The sequence below is a fragment of the Bos grunniens genome, chromosome 5 (genome assembly GCF_055505025.1).
Source record: "Bos grunniens cultivar Pamir isolate PY7600 chromosome 5, Bosgru_T2T1.0, whole genome shotgun sequence".
Lineage (NCBI taxonomy): Eukaryota > Metazoa > Chordata > Mammalia > Artiodactyla > Bovidae > Bos > Bos grunniens.
In genome coordinates, this window is record NC_141169.1 from 21,632,892 (window position 1) to 21,657,235 (window position 24,344).

At 37.4% G+C, this 24,344-nt stretch overlaps 1 protein-coding gene across 1 annotated transcript in view; it reads right to left on the reverse strand.

The window, feature by feature from the left end:
• EPYC (epiphycan) overlaps positions 1-12,056 on the reverse strand; it is a 42,729-nt gene extending 30,673 nt beyond the window's left edge. Inside the window, exons 1-2 of the mRNA XM_086398915.1 lie at positions 11,921-12,056; positions 9,275-9,451 (exon numbers count right to left, since the gene is read on the reverse strand). Of these exons, the coding sequence (XP_086255041.1) occupies positions 9,275-9,439 (165 nt within the window). The 5' untranslated portion in view covers positions 9,440-9,451; positions 11,921-12,056. The remainder of the gene's footprint in view (positions 1-9,274; positions 9,452-11,920) is intronic.
• Between the last annotated feature and the right edge of the window lie 12,288 nt (positions 12,057-24,344).

The window sequence follows — 24,344 nt, forward strand, 5'->3', positions numbered from 1 at the left end:
CAGCAAGAAAAGCGTTCCTCATTCAAGAAACTTACTCTTGGCCAATTATTACTGATGTTTTTTGTTAGTTATTAATGCTATTTCCTTATGAATGCATACTTTCTCTCATTCCAGTAGGTATATAAGGCAATTTTTAAAGCACATATGGTAATATTTTAGAAAATAACCTCCTTGAAGAGATTAGGGTGACGGGAAGATAGAGGTGTGGGAAATAATACAAAGCCAGGGAAGAATGAGGCAAAAATTAAGATCTAGTTTTCTGAAAAAAAAAAATGACAAACACATTTACAAGATGGATGGCCTAGAACATAAACAAATTTCTTAAAAATTGCAACCTGTTCTGACACTGAGGCCTGAGAGAAATTTTTCCTTCATGTCCTCATGAAAGAGCATTGTGTGATGTTGTCCTAAATGTCCCCGACACCATCCTACAACAAATACAGTCAAGTGCTTCATGGGACCACAGGGTACATATCTCTGCTATTTATTGAAGATATGGGAACAGTGCAGGCTCAGTTAAGTAGAAGTAATTATGCAAGACTAAATAATGTGATAGAGGTATGGAGAAGTCTAATTACCTGGAAGGAGCCAAGAAAATTTCCTGGAGGATTGGAAGTTCATACCTTTCAGCAGAACATCAATAAATATTAATATAGCCACTGAGTATGTTTCTGAGCAAAATCATTTACTCATGGGCCAGACCAATGATTTTTTAGACCTAAGAGAAATGGACAATCAATAATGCAAAAACTGATCCTGAAAATGTGAACACCAAATACCTGCTCGGTCAAAAGCGCAATCTCAACTTAAGCCATTCAAAGAATACAGAATTTTGAACTATTGAGATTTTTTCATGAACCTTTTAAAAAATTAGTGAAATGTTTCCTTGGACTCTACACACTCAGGTTATTCCTTATAACTTAGATACATATACCTATTCGCAATTATTCTTAAGTAATCTTAAACCATTTTTTCCTAAAAAATTAGGTAACTGTCAGTTGTCTATAAAGTTCACTTCTAGTTCACCATATTTACCCATCAGATCAGATCAGATCAGTCGCTCAGTCGTGTCTGACTCTTTGCGACTCCATGAATCACAGTACACCAGGCCTCCCTGTCCATCACCAACTCCCAGAGTTCACTCAGACTCACGTCCATCGAGTCAGTGATGCCATCCAGCCATCTCATCCTCTTTCGTCCCCTTCTCCTCTTGCCCCCAATCCCTCCCAGCATCAGAGTCTTTTCCAATGAGTCAACTCTTCGCATGAGGTAGCCAAAGTACTGGAGTTTCAGTTTTAGCATCATTCCTTCCAAAGAACATCCAGGGCTGATCTCCTTCAGAATGGACTGGTTGGATCTCCTTGCACTCCAAGGGACTTTCAAGAGTCTTCTCCAACACCACAGTTCAAAAGCATCAATTCTTCGGTGCTCAGCTTTCTTCACAGTCCAACTCTCACATCCATACATGACCACAGGAAAAACCATAGCCTTGACTAGACGGACCTTTGTTGGCAAAGTAATGTCTCTGCTTTTGAATATGCTATCTAGGTTGGTCATAACTTTCCTTCCAAGGAGTAAGTGTCTTTTAATTTCATGGCTGCAGTCACCATCTGCAGTGATTTTGGAGCCCAGAAAAATAAAGTCTGACACTGTTTCCACTGTTTCCCCATCTATTTCCCATGAAGTGATGGGACCAGATGCCATGATCTTCGTTTTCTGAATGTTGAGCTTTAAGCCAACTTTTTCACTCTCCACTTTCACTTTCATCAAGAGGCTTTTGAGTTCCTCTTCACTTTCTGCCATAAGGGTGGTGTCATCTGCATATCTGAGGTTATTGATATTTCTCCCGGCAATCTTGATTCCAGCTTGTGTTTCTTCCAGTCCAGCGTTTCTCATGATGTACTCTGCATATAAGTTAAATAAACAGGGTGACAATATACAGCCTTGACGTACTCATTTTCTATTTGGAACCAGTCTGTGTTCCATGTCCAGTTCTAACTGTTGCTTCCTGACCTGCATACAAATTTCTCAAGAGGCAGATCAGGTGGTCTGGTATTCCCATCTCTTTCAGAATTTTCCACAGTTTGTTGTGATCCACACAGTCAAAGGCTTTGGCATAGTCAATAAAGCAGAAATAGATGTTTTTCTGGAACTCTCTTGCTTTTTCCATGATCCAGCAGATGTTGGCAATTTGATCTCTGGTTCCTCTGCCTTTTCTAAAACCAGCTTGAACATCAGGAAGTTCACGGTTCACGTATTGCTGAAGCCTGGCTTGGAGAATTTTGAGCATTACTTTACTAGCGTGTGAGATGAGTGCAATTGTGCGGTAGTTTGAGCATTCTTTGGCATTGCCTTTCTTTGGGATTGGAATGAAAACTGACCTTTTCCAGTCCTGTGGCCACTGCTGAGTTTTCCAAATTTGCTGGCATATTAAGTGCAGCACTTTCACCCACAGAAGAATGTTTTTCTTTCTAAGAGTGCAGTATAAAATGCACGTGGCATTAAGTTCAGCTAAAACTGGTGCAAGTTAAAAGGACAATTAGAAAATGGTAGAAAATGAAGGGAGGATAATATAATCTTTATTAGTTTGTTGGAAATTATATTCTGGTAAGAGAGCATCAGGGACTTCCCTGGTGGCTCAGACGGTAAAAGCATCTTCCTACAGTGCAGGAGACCTGGGTTTGATCCCTGGGTTGGGAAGACCCCCTGGAGAAGAAAATGGCAGCCCACTCCAGTATTGTTGCCTGGAAAATCCCATGGACAGAGGAGCCTGGCTGGCTGCAGTCCATGGGTTGCAAAGAGTCGGGCATGATTGAGCGACTTCACTTTCACTAAGAGAACATCACTATGATTATATATTATGAATAACTGTAATCTTAGTCAAGCTACTTAACTGCTCTTTGTCTCAACATTCTTATCTATTCGATGGGAATAATAATGGACTTCATTCTTTGGTTGGAAGAAATAAATGAGATAATACGTGTGATATTCCTAGAATGGTACTGACATGCAATAAGCGCTCAGAATTAAGCTATTATCCATCAAGAAGGAAAACATCTGCATTTCAGTCTTATGGCTTATAACCAGTTCCTACTCATATCATTATGGTAAAATGAAAGCTAGAGGTAAAAACTGCAGCAACTTTATATCAGCAAATTTATCCACAGGATAATTTAAAACATTGTGATGGAATTTGTCATTGTTGTTTATGTACTAAGTTGTGTCTGACTCATTTGTGACGCCATGAACTGTAACCTACCAGGCTCCTCTGTCCATGGGGTATCACAGGCAAAAATACTGGAGTGGGTCGCTCTTTCCTTCTCCAGGGGATCTTCCCAACCCAGGGATAGAACTTGCATCTCCTGCATTGGCAGGTGGATTCTTACTGCTGAGCCACCAGGGAAGCCCAGATGATGGAATTGCTGGGTCTAAAATATTTTTCTAATATATGTCCAGTGGATCCCAGATATTCTAGAGCTTCAGAAATCATGTAAGTCATCAGTCTGAAATATTAACTGCATATAATTTTCAAACCATTGGAAGAAATACTTTCCAACCACTGAGGAGGTAATGAATATACTACTACCAGTAGAAATTAATAAAGCTCTACTGAGATTCTAACCCTGGGAATCAAGGGTGGTTTGGCTCACTGACTAAATAAATCACTGGACTCATAAATGCAAGCCTTGCAGCCTTACAGTAATTCAAATGTGGCTTTCAGAAAAGCAGTTTAAATCACTACATATTTTATTAGTTTTCCGTTGCTGCATTGAAAATTGCTATCTGGGTCAGGAAGATCCCCTGGAGGAGGGGATGGCAACCCACTCCAATGTTCTTGCCTGGAGAATCCCCATGGACAGAGGAGCCTGGCAGGCTACAGTCCATGGGGTTGCAAAGAGTTGGACACGGCTGAAGTGACTTAGCACACACACACACGTAGTAATTTGAAACTATACTCATTTTTAAATTCATAGTTTCTGTGGATCAGAAGTTCAAGAATGGCCTGACTGGGTTCTCTGCTTAAGGTCTCACAAGGCCAAAATAAAGTGATGACCAGGGCTGTAACCTCATGTGGAGCTTGAAGTTTCCTGTATATTTAGAAATGGGTTTCTTCTACCCCCATATACTTGCTGGCTATCAACTTCTCCTCAGCATTTAGAGACTTCCTACATTCCTGCTCCATATACCCATCTATCTTTAAAGCCAGAAACAGATCATTTCCCTTGCACTGAATTACTCTTGTGACTCCAATTTTGTCCCTAACCTCAAGACACTGACTTAAAAGGGCTCATGAGTTTACGTCAGGCTAAGATAATCTCCCTTTTTAAATTTCAAGTATGCCATAGAACATAACCTATTACAGGAGTGATATCCCAATAGATTCATGGTGTTAAGAATTGTAAAGAGCTTGGATGCCTCCAGGAGTGGGCCACTTAGAGCACATCTTAGAATTCTGCCTACCACATATATCAAAGGCCTTAAGTAATAATCATACCAAGTTTAGACCAAAGGATAAACTATATTAGCATAAGTTGCCAAGTCTTAGATTTTATAAGAAAGAAAATTGGCATTTAAAAGCAGTTATCTTGTCATTTTACAATGACAGGATATCTGTCATTGTAAAATGACAATTTGACAATGTCAATTTTAGAATATCAAGTTGTCTTTTGTGCGGATGAAACAAATTCTAGGCTACATTATGCAGAACCACACTCTTGGCATCAAGAACAAAGGGAAAAAAAAAAAACAACAGCAACAACTGAAGAATCTGATCCCCTCATTCTCAATGTGCATCATTTACTCTGAACTTTTTCATCAACGAGACCCCTTATGGGTGTGTTATCAGTGTTCACTCAAAAAGTATCCCATAAGATCAAGAACATGTGGAAACACTGCCTTTAATTTATAGAGATGAGATATATAAGTTTATTTGACCTTCCAAAATCTAAACTTCCAAGACTGCATCCAAGAAATTCATGCCATGTTAATCAGATTCTAGAATCCATTCACATGACTGGAGCTACTGGCTGTATTTTGTATTTTCTTTAGGGAATTATATGGTAGTTGTTTATAACGAAATTTATAGTAATAATTTGTGAAGATCTGAACTAAAGTTCTGAATTTGGTTCCTCATGTCACCTTACCTTATCATATTGATTTGTTTGTTTTTGGATTTTTGCCATAGGTGGTGGGTGAGTGGATTGGTTGATTGATTTTTGCCACTGGACCAATTTCATGAATATCTTTTTAAAATTATATATAGTTTATGTTTTCAAGTGTGTTATACTTTCATAGCAGAAGATATTAAGAAGAGGTGGCAAGAGTACACAGAAGAACTATACAAAAAAGATCTTCATGACCCAGATAACCACTATGGTGTGATCACTCACCTAGAGCCAGAAATTCTGGAATGCAAAGTCAAGTGGGCCTTAGGAAGCATATCTATGAACAAAGCTAATGGAGGGGATGGAATTCCAGTTGAACTATTTCAAAAACTAAAACATGATGTTGTGAAAGTGCTGCACTCAATATGCCAGCAAATTTGGAAAACTCAGCAGTTACTACAGGACTGGAAAAGATCAGTTTTCATTCCAATCCAAAAGAAAGGCAATGCCAAAGAATGCTCAAACCACCACACAATTGCACTCATCTCATACACTAGCAAAGCAATGCTCAAAATTCTCCAAGCCAGGTTTCAACAGTACATGAACCATGAACTTCCATGTGTTCAAGCTGGATTTAGAAAAGGCAGAGGAACCAGAGATCAAATTGCCAACATCTGCTGGATCATTGAAAAAGCAAGAGAGTTCCAAAAAAACATCTACTTCTGCTTTATTGACTATGCCAAAGCCTTTGACTGTGTGGATCATAACATACTGTGGAAAATTTTGAAAGAGATGGGAATACCAGACCACCTTACCTGCCTCCTGAGAAATCTGTTATACAGGTCAAGAAGCAACAGTTAGAACTGGACATGGAAGAACAGACTGATTCCAAATAGGGAAAGGAGTATGTCAAGGCTGTATATTGTCATCCTGCTTATTTAACTTATATGCAGAGTACATCATGCGAAATGCCAGCCTGGATGAAGCACAAGCTTGAATCAAGATTGCCACCCTTATGGCAGAAAGCAAAGAAGAACTAAAGAGCCTCCTGATGAAAGTGAAAGAGGAGAGTGAAAAAATTGGCTTAAAACTCAACATTCAGAAAACTAAGATCATGGCATCCAGTCCCATCACTTCATGGCAAATAGATTGGGAAACAATGGAAACAGTGACAGACTTTATTTTGGGGGGCTCTAAAATCACTTCAGATGGTGACTGCAGCCATGAAATTAAAAGACACTTGCTCCTTGGAAGAAAAGCTATGACCAACCTAGACAGCATATTAAAAAGCAGAGACATTACGTTGCCAACAAAGGTCTGTCTAATCATAGCTATGGTTTTTCCAGAAGTCATGTATGGATGTGAGAGTTGGACTATAAAGAAAACTGAGCGCCAAGGAACTGATGCTTTTGTACTGTGATGTTGGAGAAGACTCTTGAGAGTCTCTTGGACTGCAAGGAGATCCAACCAGTCCATCCTAAAGGAGATCAGTCCTGAATATTCATTGGAACCACTGATGCTGAAGCTGAAACTCCAAGCTTTGGCCACCTGACGCGAAGAACTGACCCACTGGAAAAGACCCTCATGCTGGGAAAGATTGAAGGCGGGAAGAGAAGGGGACAACAAAGGAAGAGATGGTTGGATGGCATCACCAACGTGATGGACATGAATTTGAGTAAGCTCTGGGAGTTGGTGATGGACAGGGAAGCCTGGTGTGCTATAGTCCATGGGTTTGCAAAGAGTCAGACATGACTGAGCAACTGAACTGAACTGATAGCACATTTATATCTGTATTTCTATCTATACCTGTGTCTATATCTATCACCTACCTAAAACCAGTTTTCTGATGATGACTTCGCCACAAAGGGTTATTAAATCAGTGATGATTGGTATATTTTATTTAACTACGAGGTGTTGTCCGTGACTCTCTGGAACCCGCTGCTGTTTAGGTTTCTGAGCTTGCATAGGCCATTATGAAAATTAGAAATGTTTGCCTGAAGTAAGGGCTAGAGAATGTAAGGATATAATGCCACCTATTCAGTACCTTACAGAAAGGTTCTTATTCTAGAATAAACAAACACTGAGGAAAAGTTGTCTACTAAATCATCTCTATATGGATATATTGATTAGCTTAATTTTCTTGATAGCAGGAAGAATTTTAGACTTTCATGAGAATGTGTAGGGCCTCTTGGGCAACAACAACAAAAAATCCTGACAGTGAGGAATAACTTAAAAGCAGTCTGCAGATAAAGTTCACTTCCTTCACAGTTTTCCCAGGGCATTAAAAAACGTGAAAGTGTTACTCACTTCCGCGACCCCATGGACTGTAGCCCACCAGGTTTCTCTGTCCACAGAATTCTCCAAGCAAGAATACTAAAGTGGGTAACCATTTCTTTCTCCAGGGGATCATCTCAACCCAGAGATCGAACCCAGATATCCTGCATTGCAGGCAGATTTTTTAATCTTCTGAGCCACGAGGAAGGCTTAGTCTCAAAAGGTGTTTTCTGTACTGTGCATCTGTTCTTCTGAAGTGAATAATAGCCCCTTGAATCCAAATTCCTCAGCTCTACTTAAAATAGAGAATTCACTTATGGTACTCACCAATCCTATGAAATATCTTTTGGAAGAATGACAAATAAGTTTAAAATCTTTATTTTAGTAGATAACAACACAAACACGCACTGTGGTTTTAAAAAAATTTTATGCAATATGGAAAAAGGAGACGGGCAGATGAGTTAAGTGCTGCAAACTTTCTTCTAATGCTCTGCATTGATGCAATAGAGATATAGACATCACATTTATAGCAAGATAGATATTAATAACTATAAATTCTCCACAGAAGGCCCCCTTCATGTAATAGAAGGCACACAGTGAAATGAATCAACAGTGAATATTAATAAAGATTTAAAAAATCATAACCAAATGTTCAGAAGAAGTCTCCTGCTATCAAGCCTGAAATTTCACTAAAAAAAAGAAGAGAAAGATAAAGAGACAGAGGGCAAATGAGAGAAAGACAGTAAAAGAATAGGGTAGGGGGAGAAGATATAAAAATATTGTACAGTGAAAATCTAACTATTTAATAAGGCAATAAAAAGAAAGATGAGAACATTTAGTATCTTAAAAAAGATGTATCTAAGTCTCATACAATTTAAATACATGCTTTTATTTAAATATTTCATGTCCCTATTTATCAAAAGTTATTCTAAGGAGATTTGCACTTGAATGACTGCCCCAAATATGTTCTGATTCTGTAAAGGTGATGTAATTTCCCTTTCGGTTTATTTGTACTTAATTAGTTTTTGTCAATGTTGTGTGTTCATTACACTCCAACATTTCAAGGTCTGCTTGTTTTCTGATTCAGAAAAATTAGTCTGTATCCTTTAGTTATATAAAAAGCCTACCATTTAATTAGGAACATGTCATATTAGATTTAGGTAATGGTCTGTAACCTTGCCAATGCCTACATTACTGCTGTGAGTGATCATTTAGGGAAGCATATTTTCACTTGGAAAACAGTAAAGTTTCAAACCATTGTCCCTTTTTTGCATTCTTTTAGTTTTCTTCTATTACATTTTAATCTCTCACATCTTTTTTCTTCACTTCAAACTTCCCAAACTTCTTTATCATTATAGGTGTACTATTTGAATTCACCTTTCTCTCACTGATTGCCTCTTTCTCTGTTCTAACTTGATAGAAACTCTTATTTTTCAACTTTATGAGGAGATGTAAAGAAAATGAAATGAAGAATAAAAAAGAAAAGAGTCTTCCAATGTTAACCTCCATCACACTGAACATGTTCTGGAGAAAATGTTAATATGAAATTATTAAGTCGGAACATTTCAGTGTATGTTCTAAGTCGCTCAGTTGTGTCTAACTCTTTGTGACCCCATGAACTGCAGCCCACCAGGCTCCTCTGTCCGTGGGATTTTCCAGGCAAGGATACTGGAGTGGGTTGCCATTTCCTCCTCCAGGGGATCTTCTGGAACCAGGCACCAAATCCGTGTCTCCTGCATCTCCTGCATTGGCAGGCCGTTCTTTACCACTGAGTCACCTGGGAAGCCAGGACCATCTCTACTTCTAAGTAAACTAAAATCTATTTGAAGAGAAGAAACCCCAATAATCCCTTATATGATGCTTAAAAAATCTCAAGAGTTGGAGGAATCCGTTACCTCAGCTCGCCCCATTGGAATGTTCTCATAGTTGTACAGATGATCCAGGTCTTCTAAGGTGGCATCGTATGTCTCTGAGTCGTAGTTGATGGATTCTAGAGTTGGGGCAGTCACAGCAGCATCCAAGATGAGAAGTCCCACAATGAGTCTTGCTAATGCTTTCATTTTTCAAATTTCCTAATCATAAAACATTGGAACACGTAAATATTTAATTGCTAACAACTTATGAATAGTTTGCACTAAACAGGAATGATACATCACTGTCAATACTGAGAAACTCAAGCCGGTAGTTTTCTTTCAATGGATAATTTATAACAAAACATGTGTAACTGTGTGGACTCTGAGGACTACTGCTGCCAGGTATTCAAATTAATTCACAAACCTACCCACATTTTTGCAGTAGATACTGTAATTACAATAAACTGATTTTATTTTACAAAGAAACATGGAGAAAAAGAGATGCAGAAAGACTGTGATAAACTTAGGTGGCTCAGATGGTAAAGAATCCACCTGCAATGCAGGAGACCTGGGTTCGATCCCTGGGTTGGGAAGATCACCTGGAGAAGGGAACAGCTACCCACTCCAGTATTCTGGCCTGGAGAATGCATGGACTATACGGTCCATGGGATTCACAAACTGTTGGACACGACTGAGCGACTTTCACTTTATTCACAAAAGCCTTCACATTATCTAAGTTTCACCACTTAGTAAGCATGAAGTTACTTCATCAGCTCTGGGATGCAGAGCTGATAATGATGATAATTATTATAACTGTCATACCATTTTAAAAATGAGGAAACCAAGACAGAGCTGGCCAGTAATACAACTAAGTCTGTTTCTTGTTCATTTAAGCCCAAGGCTTTTTCCAGACAAAATAATGAAGACTTTTTTTTTCCTTCTTTGTTGCCTCTGGGTGTCATTAATACACACATAATTTAATATGTACATACATAAAATTAATATTTCATGGCAATATTTTCAAAATTTGTTCTTAACTAAATGGAGGCGATAAGAAAAACCACTTTTCCTTTAGTCCTTGGTGTTTTATTTCAATTCTTAATGGCTATTTAAAGTTTAGATTCAGAATCAATGGGAATACATGTTTAAAAGTCACCGTTTAGCAAGATTTCCTTAGAGGAGCATTTGCACACACATAAAATTAGAGCAATGTTTTGTAATTCTTTAATTAATGTAATTTTTATTTTCCATGGTAGCATCACGCATTTGGGAGAATCAGTCAATATCTTATAATTTTAATTATTTTAATTCTGTGTATACTCCTTTGAATACAGCGTAGTTTAGAAAAAAATCTCTTAGCATAATTTTAAATGTTTAAGCCTATCAAAAGTGTTACCTTGTGATCATTTGTTGAGGAACAAAATATTTGTAAAACTTTTTATCAAGCATGTCTAATTTTAAAGGTTTTGTATTTCAGATACATTTCTTGGATTTACTTATGAACAGTACGTGTGGTTTTGTACCTACACAGACATATAAAAAGGAATTCATGGTAAATATTACCTTTAAACTTGAATGCACTGGCAGACCAACTGACCTTCAGTTACTTGAAAGAAAGTCTTTATGAAGCAGGTTTAGGCAGAAGCATATGGAATTCCTCTGAGAATAAGAAGTAGTACAAGGAGCTCCTTTTTATCCCCTCCTATGCTTTTTTCAAATAAATTTTATTCACGCAGGATAAACTAAACCTCTGTTTTACTTGCCTTTGCAGAAGGTTTTGCACAATCTCAGATTTGAAACTGTATTATGCAGTCACCAACAAAGTCCTGCTTAATAAAACAGTGTGATTTGCAAATCTCTCAAGAACCAATCTCCATATTCAGGGGGGAAGCAGTAACAACAGTCAACACTAGTCTAAGAAGTATATATTTTCCTTGTACATTTTCCCAGAAAGTTTCATTGTTCAAAAAAATTATGCACTTGCTTATTTTTTCTCACTTCATACTATAAAGATCTGCATATTAGAATTTACTTGCATTTGACATATCTCCTAAAGCTATCACCAATAAGGCAGTCTGTGAACCTTAGAAATATGAAGAACACATATCCATGTGTAGATAAAAAGCATATCTCTTCCTTCAAATACTTACATTAGTGTTTAATGTAGTGGCTTGTTGAAACTTTGAACTTAATGTCTACTTTATGCCATCTAATGATATTTTAATAGCATATACTTATATAAAGCTTTAAAATATATAGCTTAAAAAGGCATTCTAATTGCACAATCCTAATATGATCATCAGTACATTTTAAACACCTGATTCTTATAATTTTCTTCTTTTGCATAATATTTCAATCAGTAACAACCAATAGTACCTGTCAATACTAGCAAAGAATGTGTTCTGTATCAGGGCACCTGATTTAAGGACTATATTGGAAACAACTATAATTTTATTGGCATCTGTCATGGCTATTAAGATAAACTCTTTTGCTGTATTTTTGAATTCCTAAGCTAATTCAGAATTTTGGATTTTCCAAGAATAATATAAATATAAAAGGAGCAAACTAAACCCAATCCATTGAAGTTCACCATGAAACACTAAAGCAAGGTGAATTATTTTTTTTCAAAGGTTGTTATAGTAGGAAAAAAGTCTATAACCCAAGAAGAAGGCAAGTGTAAAAACTTACCTTTGGCTCCGACTTGTTGAAATGGCACGCAGGGACTGAGGATGCCGTCCCAGTGGTATTTGCCCCTGACCAATGGTTGTGAATTCTGGTCTGTTGGAGGTGGAATTTATAACACTCAGTTTTTTGTTTGGAAAAGCTCACCTTGGGAAATGCTTCTCAGTCTTTAAAAAAACCCAAATTATTTTATAATCACTCAAATTAAGCAGCAGAAGCCAATTACATAGTACAAAAAGCTCCTGAAATTATGTTAAAGGAAGTCTGATTGCACATGTGTCACCTTAAAAATATTTAATGGAAAAAGTTTGTTTTACCATACATCAACATAAATAAATTTAAATTAAAAGAAAAAGTTTGTTTTAACATATCTCTTCTACAACACATTCACCAGTTAAGGGAAGACATTAATGTACACAGTGATGCTGTAAATGGATATTTCAGAAATGTTCTAAGAAGAAAGAACTTTATCAAACCTTGCATATCTTGAATTGTCTTTTTTTTTTTCAATTTTCATTGACATTAACTGAAATTTAGTAAATGTTGCAAAAACCTTACCTATATAATGTTGGGTAAGGAGAAGAATCAAAAGAAAACAAATTATTTTGATTGCTTGGAATGCTTTGAGAACAAACAATAACCTCTTGCATGATTATCTTTTTAAAAAATTATGCCCAGAAATAATGCATAAATATGATCTGAGTGTTTTTTTTTTTTTGATCTGAGTGTTTTGAAAAGAAGGCTCCATTTCTTCTCTTTTATCTATCAATCAGAGCCCAAAAAATCAAATTACATTAAAAACTTTTTCGCTCCAGAATACAAGATTTATTTTAGGCTTTTGGTACCTGACGTGTTTTGTGAAGCTGAGTTTTATTACAGGTATATATAGAAAATATATTTGTATTAAATTTCTCTTCTTTGCTTTCACTCACACTGCAAAAGTTCTAGAGAAAACTGAAACTTCCATCTGGTATTCTGGTATGTCTTACGTAAATCTAGGCATCCGGCTCTCACCTGTACACCAGGAATCTTTCCTTCATGACCAGAGGTGAATAGCTTCCCTGGATTTTGAAAGCAGGTTTGATCCTGGACAAACCGACGGAGGAGATGGTCTGTCTTCAGAATACTCATTCCCCTTTCTGGTTCCCTCCGATATTTCGTCCTTCAAACTGCTTTGCCCATCTCTTCAGGGCACTCTCAGTCATTATCCCCATCATCTGTACCTGGTTACAGATAATTTGTTCTCAGTGTGAATTATTGTTCTCAGGGTCAGCTTTATTGATAATGGAAGCAGTGATAAAATGTAAAGTATGAAATCTACACAGACCTCTGGAACAGTAGTGAAGCCATCTTGGAGGCAGCGGTTTCCTCCTGGCAGCCACGCACGCTTTCAGTTTCACCACATCATCTAGAGGCTATTTTCAGAGCATTTCTGGAAAGAGGCATTTCTGTCCTTTAAACCAGGCATCCCCAACCCCAGGGCCACACCTGTTAGAAACTTACCTGTTAGAAACTTACACAGTAGGAGGCGAGCCGCGGGCAAGCGAGCAAAGCTTCATCTTCTCCCCATCACTGGCATTACTGCCTGAACTGTCCCCGACTCTTCCCATGGAAAAATTGTAAAATTGTCTTCCACAAAAACCAATCCTTGATGTCAAAAAGGTTGGGAACTGCTGCTTTAAGTTACTGATGTTTCAGTGATGTCTTTCATAGGCCCCAGAACACTCTCCACGAATGCAGTTTTTTCATGATGATTTCACAGCCAAATTACTTGTGTTATATATAGAATTATATATAGAATTAATATTATGTTGACAATTACTAGTCTTAATATAGAATTGACAGCAAAAATGATCATTTGTGAGTCTTCTTCCAAGTTCTCTTTCTTTATAAAAATGGAAATTGTCATACTGAGTGAAGTCAGACACAGACGAATATCATGTGATATCACTTAGATGTGGAATCTAAAAAAAGGGTACATGTGAACTTATTTATAAAACAGAAGTAGAGTCACGGATGCAGAAAACAAGCTTATGGTTATTGGGGGTAATGGGAAGAGGGATACATTGATAGACTGGGATTGCCATATACACACTGCTATAAATAAAATAGATAACTAATAGGAACCTACTGTGTAACACAGGGAACTCTACACTCTGTGATAACCTATCTGGGAAAAATAATCTAAAACAGGGTGAATATATGTATGTGTATAACTCAGCCATTTTGCTGTGCCCCTGAAACTAAAACAACTTTGTAAATCAACTGTACTCCAATATTTTTTTTTTAAGGGACAATTCTTAAAGAACTTTCTCTTATTCTTACCTGGACCCTCTCCAATATTTCAAAACTGTTTTGAACTCTGGGAGCTCAAATTTGTAACAGCCTCCTGAGGATCTAATCTGCACTGAACAATGAGGGAGGATTAATTACCAGTTCCAGCCTTTCATATCCCTGGTAAGTATCTTCTAGTTTCATGATAATTTTCTTAATAGAGCCTGAACTTGGTCATCAGATATGCTCAGGAGATCAGTTATTATGGCCACTTGTATTATCTAGTAACTGAGGCTTTATCCCTTTTAAGTCCCCAAACATTTTATCAATACAAATCCTTTTGGCTATAACTCTCTACACAGTTAATTAAATACCATCCTTCTTGCTGAGACAGAATTAATTTTTAAACAGAATGGTCTTGTACTAATGATTCCCTTCTCTCTGTTCTGTAGCAGTGGTGAGCGGACAGGAGCAGTCACTCCGAGGGCAGCCCACAACTCTCTGCCCTTGTTATCAGCTCCCAAAGACCACATTAGTAAGACTCAGCAGGAGGGTATAGATGTCCCACTCCATTGAGTATAAGAAGTAAAACCATTGCCTGTATGATTAGCTCTGAAGAATCCCCTTGTTGCCTCAAATACCTAGTCATCATTAGACACTCAAAGCTCTTGTAAGTCTTCTAGCATCACCATACACTTATGTATTAAAACAATGGGCTGCCTGTGTTCCCTAGTCCTAGCCAGTCTCCTCTTCCAGTATTCTTTCAAGCCTGATCTCTGATCCAAAAATTCTCCTTTGTCCTCAGTTTCTTTTGAAAAATCCCCCTCTGCTTTTCTTAACCTTAAAAATCTGGCTGTCTCCCAAGAAACGTTTCCCACTGTAGTCCTTAAAGTAAAAGCTGTGCTTCTTCTTTACTCACATGACGCAAAGATGCAGGGACGTTCCCTGCTCTACATCGTCTCTTCCAAATGATTTCTTCTCTTTACTCTTAAAAAAATAACTTTATCCATTCTGAAACTCATGACACTTGGTTTAATTATCTGCAACCTCTTCCTGTCATCAACTGCGGGACCTCCTAGTCAAGCCTCTCCTTGTCTATGACTTTGACTCCTGGGTCCCTCATACTCTCTACTGATACCCCGTGATCATGTCCAATGACATGCTTCAATGTGCATAACCCATGTACCACCGTGGCCTTCAGTTCAGTTCAGTTCAGTCGCTCAGTCGTGTCCGACTCTTTGCGACCCCATGAATCGCAGCAAGCCACGCCTCCCTGTCCATCACCAACTCCTGGAGTTCACCCAGACTCACGTCCATTGAGTCGGTGATGGCACCCAGCCATCTCATCCTCTGTCGTCCCCTTTTCCTCCTGCCCCCAATCCCTCCCAGCATCAGGGTCTTTTCCAATGAGTCAACTCTTCACATGAGGTGGCCAAAGTACTGGAGTTTCAGCTTTAGCATCATTCCTTCCAAAGAACATCCAGGGCTGATCTCCTTCAGAATGGACTGGTTGGATCTCCTTGCAGTCCAAGGGACTCTCAAGAGTCTTCTACAACACCACAGTTCAGAAGCATCAATTCTTCGGCGCTCAGCTTTCTTCACAGTCCAACTCTCACATCCATACATGACCACTGGAAAAACCATAGCCTTGACTAGACGGACCTTTGTTGGCAAAGTAATGTCTCTGCTTTTGAATATGCTATCTAGGTTGGTCATAACTTGGAGTTGCCTTATCTTCTCATGTGAAGTTACCCACTATTATTGTCATAACCCCAGCTTGTCATCACCAGGCATGACATAATCCTATTACTGAGGTATTGTTATTTTTCCCTTTGTCTCAGGAAAACATCATTCCACAGACTCTGTCTCTTTTTCACTATTTATTAAATTTCCTATCTTCAGATTCCTCCTTAGCTTTTAGATTTGATGGACCATTATCATAATTACTCCCTTTCAAGCACTTTCTGCTCTCTTTCTTCTTTTTCTTTCATCAAACTCATTTATGAAAACTTAAATTTTGGTTAAACACAACTCCCAACCCTCTTCTCTCTTGCATCTGAGCAGCTGTATATTACTAATGAAAATCACCTACAGCAATTGATGTCACTTTAAATTCTTAAAAATAAGCTTCAACCCTAGCCAGCAGATCTACCATTTTTCTGATGTTTATTCCCTTCCCAGTACTCTAAGATGACTACATTACATTTCCATTGTCCTTAAACGCATCCTGTATTCTGTTTCTCCTGACAAATATCAGCAGAGTAACAGTGAAAGTCATTAGAGAAATGTTCAATTAACTCATTATAAAACCCACCTGCATGTATGTGTGTTTTTGTTTTGCTTTCTGTGACAGTGGAAGAAGTAAAGTAAATTCCCCAAACAGGATCTAATTCCCTGTTTCTCTTCTCAAGATCTGCTGCTGCTGCTGTTGCTGCGTCACTTCAGTCGTGTCTGACTCTGTGTGACCCCATAGACGGCAGCTGACCAGGCTCCCCCATCCCTGGGATTCTCCAGGCAAGAACACTGGAGTGGGTTGCCATTTCCTTCTCCAGTGCATGAAAGTGAAAAATGAAAGTGAAGTCGCTCAGTCGTGCCTGACTCCTAGCGACCCCATGGACTGCAGCCTACCAGGCTCCTCCGTCCATGGGATTTTCCAGGCAAGAGTACTGGAGTGGGTCTGTGCTTCTTTAATTGTCTCCTCTTGCTCCACTAGCTCCCCTCTCTATTATTGGATGTAGAAACACACACAGCCTGTGCATAGTCAGGCAGATATTCTATGCTGAGTGAAAGTACAAAATACCATGGGTACAGTAGTAACTATCAGAGCATATGCCACTTCTAAAATAAAATTCAAAATCAAATTATTTTAAAACACTCCAGGGTCCAAAACTGTATATCTACAGACTTGAGTCATCCTATAAATTCTACAATTATGACTTCAGATGGTATGTCTCATCGTTAAAAGTAATGGCTCTTATATTCCACATTTTCCTCCTACTTATATTCCATTTCTTTGTCCCCTTTACAGAAAAAAGAATTCTCAAACTAATGGTTTGCATTTACTGTTTCTTCTTGCTCTTTTCTCATCCGCTCTTCATTCTACAGCAGTTCGGGGTTCTGTATGGATAATTCTCTGGCTTCGTCCCAACTGCTGTCCTAGCAACCCACCGTGGTTTCCATATCTCATTGGCTATGCCTTCTCAATTCCTTTCTCAACTTTCTCTTTCCCTATCCGGCCTATAAATGTTGGAGTACCTTAGCTTTTAGTCTTTGGGTGACCTCATCTCTTTCCACTCTAAAATTACAACAAAAACAAAATTTTAAGAATAACTACCATTGTGAATGCTCACTATGGGCCTGGCATTATTATCCTCACTTACTGGAGAAGTATCTAAGGTCCAGGAAGATTAAATGACTTCAGCTAGTAAGAGGCAGAGCCAGAATCAAAGCTGAAGTCATCTGGCAGCAAAGTCCAAGTTTTTAACCACAACTTTGAACCACCACCTTATGTATAAATCTCCCACTGCTGCCTCTCCAATCTGCACAGCTCAGTCTGAGCTGCCATTTCTTTTCTTTTATGCCATTGACTACTTAGAACTTGACGTCTCCACTTGGGTGTCTAATCATAATATACCCGAAATAATGGCCTTAGGACTCGCCCTAAACTCTGTCCCTTTACTCTACACTTTATTAAATGATAATACATCTCTCTAGTTGGCTCCAGCTCAAAGCCTTACAATTATTGTAGAATCCTTCCAATTCTTTACTGTGTCCCATCCAATCCATCAAAGAGCTCAGTTCTACTTAAAATATAGTTCATTCCACTATCTTCTCTCATCTGAACTACCAAAAAAGCATGCTACTGGGTCTCCTTGCTTTCTGTTTTGTGTTTCTATTGTTTATTCGCCAAACACCAGCTGCTGCTGCTGCTAAGTCACTTCAGTTGTGTCCGACTCTGTGCGACCCCATAGACGGCAGCCCACGAGGCTCCCCCGTCCCTGGGATTCTCCAGGCAAGAACACTGGAGTGGGTTGCCATTGCCTTCTCCAATGCAGGAAAGTGAAAAGGGAACGTGAAGTCGCTGAGTCTTGTCCGACTCTTAGCGACCCCATGGACTGCAGCCCACCAGGCTCCTCCATCCATGGGATTTTCCAGGCAAGAGTACTGGAGTGGGGTGCCATTGCCTTCTCTGCCAAACACCAGCAAGAGTCATTTAAAACATAAATGCATAAAACTCCACATCTTTTTCACTGGAAGCATTCGGTAGCTTTATATTTCTCTTTGAACAAAATCTAAACTCCTGATCCATGTCCCAGAAAGTTCCCCATCAGCTGGAGCCCACCTCCTTCTCCATGCCTAGATCAAGCACCTCTCCCTCAGTCTGTCTACTGCAGTCATATGAATGACCTTTCTGTTGTCAAGTCACACCCAATCATTGTTTCCTCCAAGTGTTGATTTTCATGGTACCTGTTACAACCTGCTATTATATTTTTTCTTTTCTTATATACATCTCTCTTAGGTGAATACTAGCTTCATGAGGCATCAGCTTTACTAGTCATAGTCACAGTTGTATCCTTAATGTCTAAAACAGTTCCTGGCCCACAATGTGTGCCCAGTGTTTCTTATGTGAATCAGTCAGTTAATGATTGTATGAAATCAAATGCATAGTAATTCAAAGTAATAAATAATAAATAATGTAGTTTTTTTTTTAACTACATTTCTCTCTTTACAGAGAGCTTTCTTTTTGTTGATGCCGTAATTAGTGATCTTCCACATAGAGGTGGTAGCTACATCTGCTCCATACCTTGTATCATTTTAGGTTAATATCAGAGAAGAAGATGAGAATTCTTTGTTCTCATAACCCAAGAAAATATTTTCTTTTGTACTATTGATTCTGATCAAATCATAGGCTCACCACTCAAAAATCAAACTAGCAAAAAGAAAACAATGGGGTTGGGAGAATACAGTGTCTATTTGGTTGAATCCCTACCTCATTTGAGGCTCTGCTTAATGTTACCTCCTCGGTTACTCCTTCCCTGAGCACTCCATCTAAAAGTGAATGAACTTCTTCATAACACTCATAACTATATGACATAAATGCATAGATTATTATTTATTTATTTTCTCCACCAGAATGTTATCTCCACAAAACATGGCTTATCAGTTTTGTTTATTGCTGTACTTCTAGTCCATTACACAGGTTAGGCATTCAGTAAATATTTGTTGACTTAGACCTTTGACCAAATGCTTTCTCCTTGAGCTTGTAACAGACTGAAAAGAGAGTGAATGGTAGTTCCCAGCAAAAACGAGTGAAAGAAGAGTGAATTTGTCATGCATCACAAAGTCTTTGAACTTTTATGCATGGACTTTGTAAAAACTATTTTGGCTGTTTCTTTTGCTCAATTTCTGATTCTTATCTGTCTTCTAACGAATTGGATATAAGATATACATAAATCATTGAAAACCAAAATGTTATGGTAGTATCATTAAATCTCTGCTTCATGTATAGCATATGTATATATTCTATTTTCCTTGTCATTTTGGCATTACTCATGCTTAATCAGTAAAATAACAATTTTAGATACTGTTAATGCTTATTTTATCATAATTTAGACTCTGAATTATTACATTTTACTTGTCATTTTTATGTTGCATTTTTTAAAAAGCTTATTATTTTGGTAGAATTTATACATACTCATCATTATGAAAATTCAAGGACTATAAGTTTTGAGAAAAAGACCCAATAATCATCCACATGCTTACCACACAAAATCTTATTATCTCTGCATATTTAGAGATAAAAAAGGATGAAAAATATAAGTATAGATAATAAGATATAATAATGATATATTACTTATATAAGGAATTGTTAAAAGTTTAATAGACATTTTATCCAAAAAATTCAAAATTATTCATTTAAATATTAAAAATTATGAAATTATTGAGTTAAACCTTTTAAAAATATTTCTAATTTTATGTACTCATTTATATTTGCACTTCTTTTCACTTTCCAATTTTGTTATATTTTACTTATCAAAGACTGGCAATTTTTCTTATTGTCTGAATACATGTTTGCTTACTTTAGCCAACATCATCTAATGTCTCCTGCATTTTTATTTGCAGATTATAGCACATTTAATCTTCAAATCTTCAAAATGACCTCATGAAATAGTTTGTATTATTAATTTGCCCAAGGTTATAGACCTAAGACTTGTCAGAGTTGAAACTATAAGAATGTAGATCCAGACCATTTATTTGTCACATTATAAATTGTATGTCTTGTGTTTGACTTTAGATATATGCACAATAGTATTTAATATGAATGACTCATTCTTTTTTATTCACATCTGCTTCAGTGTTGAATGTACGATTTTGATAGAACTCTTTTGAAAGTATATTCACTTCTTTCTCATATGTGCTATGTTCCCTGAGTACTTGCTTTTTTTTTTCTTTCTTTTTTTTTATATCTGTGAATATTTTACTCTAAGGACAAATTGGTAGAATATTCTTAGGTCACATCTTTCTTAGAATATTGAGACATTGCTTCATTGTCTTCTGGCACTAAAAGTTGCAGTGGAAAAGTCTGAAGCCAGCCTAGTTATTTTCCACTGTTTAGGTTACTTACTTTTCCTCTGTGCACACTCAAGATGTTTTCTAGACTTTGAATATTGGTAACATCACAAAAGATGGCTTGACCTTTACAGTTTTGTCAATCTTTACAAAAGAAGAAGGTTCATTTTTCACTTGCAGGTTAATTAGTATTCTTAATTTCAGGACAAATCTCATCTAATATACCTTTGAAATTTTGTTTCTGTTTAATTCCTTGTAATCATTTTCTGGAATAATAATTGTGTTATATTGAAACTCATTTTGCTTTGTTCCATCACCATCAGTTTTTGCTCTAATCATTTTTTTATTATCTCAATATTTTCTGTATATTTTCTTAACTCTGCCACTCTTCCACAGATTTTAGTAAATATTTTAAAGTATGCCCAAAGGAAACTTAACAGTGTCCTCCATGGGGAACTACTCTACCCTATCTTACTTAAGCAAAAACAATCGGACAATTCCAGACCGTGCTAGACTTGTCTGTCATAAACAATGAGAAAATAGGGGCTAAGGAATGTTTTGAAAACCACATTTCAGGGACTATGGTCTATTAAAAATCTGAGATTTATTATAAGAATATAGACTTCTTACCCTTCCCAACATCTTATTGCCACCTCAACAGGGCTTCAATATTAAAACAGATCATAAGTGAGTCACAGACTATAAATGAGAATCACAGATTCTATTTAAGAAGGAGTCCCTAGGGAAACCCAAAAGCAACAGGAATAAAAAAAGTCTGACAAGGAAACTAGAGAAAATCTAGGCTTCTGGCAATTACAATTATGGCAAACACTGAACACAACCCAACTCCTAGTCAGATTAACATAAAACGTCACAGTAAAAGCTTAATTACTCTGATGACTATTACTCAATACATCATGTCCAGCTTTCAGCAAAAAATTACAAGGTATTCTAAAAGATAAAAAACAAAGAAACAATCTGAAGAGACAAAACAAAACAAGTTTTGAGATAAAGAGACAAAACAACCCAACTCAGATATGACATGAATATTGAAATTATCAGAGAATTTAAAACTATTATGTTTAGTATTTTAAAGACTTCATTGGAAAGCATACACAACTTTCAAGAACAAATGGGTGATATAAATGGAGGGACAGAAACTCCCAAGAAAGAGTATCAGACAATTTTTTTTTTTTTCCCACCACACTGCATGGCTTAGGGGATCTTAGATCCTAACCAGGGATCAAACTTTAGGGCCCCAGCAGTTAAAGCACTGAACTACCAGGGAATTCCCAAAAGGAAAGTATAAAAGTCACAGATACTATAATAGACATGAAGAATTCTTTTGATGGTCTCATAAGTAGACTAAACATGGCAAAGGAAAGAATTGGTGACTCTCAAGATATGCTAATACAAACTGCCAAAAGTGAAACACAAAGAATAAAAAAAAAAAAAAATCAAAAAAACAGAATAACCAAGGCATGTGGGAGAATTTTAAAAGGTATAAAATATGTATAATAAAAAACATGAGAAGGACAAAAATGACAGGAAGGAGCAGCAGAAATATTTGAAATACTAATAATAGAATTTTCTAAAGTTATTTACAGAACCAAACTACAGATTCAACAAGCAGAAAATAAATACCAAGAAATCTACACCTAAGCATATTATAGTTAAATACCAAAAAAAAAAAAAAGACAAAGAGGAAATCTAGAAAAAAGTATTAAACAGTAGAAGAAACCATCTCTAGAGGAGTAAGAATAAGAATTACATTGGATGCAAGCAAGAAGAGAATGAAGTGAAATATTCAAAGTGTTGAGGGGAAAAAAAAAAACCCTAAATTCTTGAGTTATGTATTTGTTTAACCTATCTTTCAGGTTTCCCAGATGACACTAGTGGTAAAGAAAGTGAAAGTGAAGTGAAGTTGCTCAGTCGTGTCCGACTCTTTGTGATCCCATGGCTTGTAGTCTACCAGGCTTTTCTCTCCATGGGATTTTCCAGGCAAGAGTACTGGAGTGGGTTGCCATTTCCTTCTCCAGGGGATCTTCCTGACCTAGGGATCAAACCCAGGTCTCCTGCATTGCAGGCAGATGCTTTACCCTCTGAGGGTAGCCCCTGGTAGTAAAGAACCCACCTGCCAATGCAGGAGACATAAGAGATGCGGGTTTGATCCCTGAATTGGGAAGATTCCCTAAAGGAGGACATAGCAACCCACTCCAGTATTCTTGCCTGGAGAATCCCATAGATAGAGGAGCCTGGTGGGCTGCAGTCCATAGGGTCACAACAAGTCAGACATAACTGAAACAACTTAGCACACACACATGCAACCTATCTTTCAAAAGTGAAAGAGAAATAAAGACTCTTAGACAAACATATACTGAAGAAATCTGTTACCAGTAGATCTGCCTTGCAAGAAATATTAAAAGAAGTCTAAAGAGAAGAATGATATAGGTCAGAAACTTGGACCTAAATAAATAAAGGAAGAGCATAAGGGGAGGGATAAATAAAGATGAAATTAAACACTTTATTTATCTTATTCTTAATTTAATACATAATTGTTTAAATAATCATAGCAATAATGTTTTAGGTGATTATAGCATATGGACAAATAAAATAAATGACAACAATATTGTAAAGGATGGAAGGAAGGAGTTGGGAATATCTGTTTACAGCAGTTTTATTTATAATCACCCCAAACTGGAAGGAATCAAGATGTCTTTCAAAGGTGAATAAATATACAGTGCTATATCCATACAATGAAGCATTTTTAAAATAATTTTTTAAATGAGAGATCAAACAATAAAGTAACTTGTAAAAATTTGAATACACATTGCTAAAGGAAAGACGACAACCTTAGAAGTTTACAACAGTGGTCCCCAACTTTTTTTGGCATAAGGTACTGGTTTCATGGAAGATGGCTTTTTCATGGACCAGGTGAGGGGGTGGTTTTGAGATGATTCAAGTGCACTACCTGTATTGTGCATGTTATTTCTGTTATTACATCACCTCCACCTCAGATTGTCAGGCATTTGATCCCAGAGACTGGGGACTCTCAATCTACATATTGTATGATTCCAACCATATGGCAGTCTGCAAAAGGGGAAACTGTGGAGACAGTGAAAAGATCTGTGATGGTTAGGGTTATAGAGGGAGTGAGTAGGGGTTAAGAGGTGAGGCAGGGGGGATTATTAAGGCAAGTAAACTCATCTGTGTAATATTGTGATGGTAAATATATGGCATTATGTGTTAATGTTAAGTCACTCAGTCATGTCTGACTCTTTTCTACCCCATAGACTGTAGCCCACCAGGCTCCTCTGTCCACAGAATCTTCCAGGCAGGAATACTGGAGTTGCCATTCCCTTCTCCAGGGGACCTTCCTGACCCAGAGATTGAACCTGGGTCTCTTGCATTGCAGGCAGATTCTTTACTATCTGAGCCAACAAGGAAGCCCTACATGACATTATGCATTTGCCAAAATCTATAGCACCGTATATCACTAGTGGTGAACTTTAATATAAATGATGGACTATAGTTAATAATAAGGTATTAATATTGCTTCATTTATCGTAACAAATGTACCATGCTA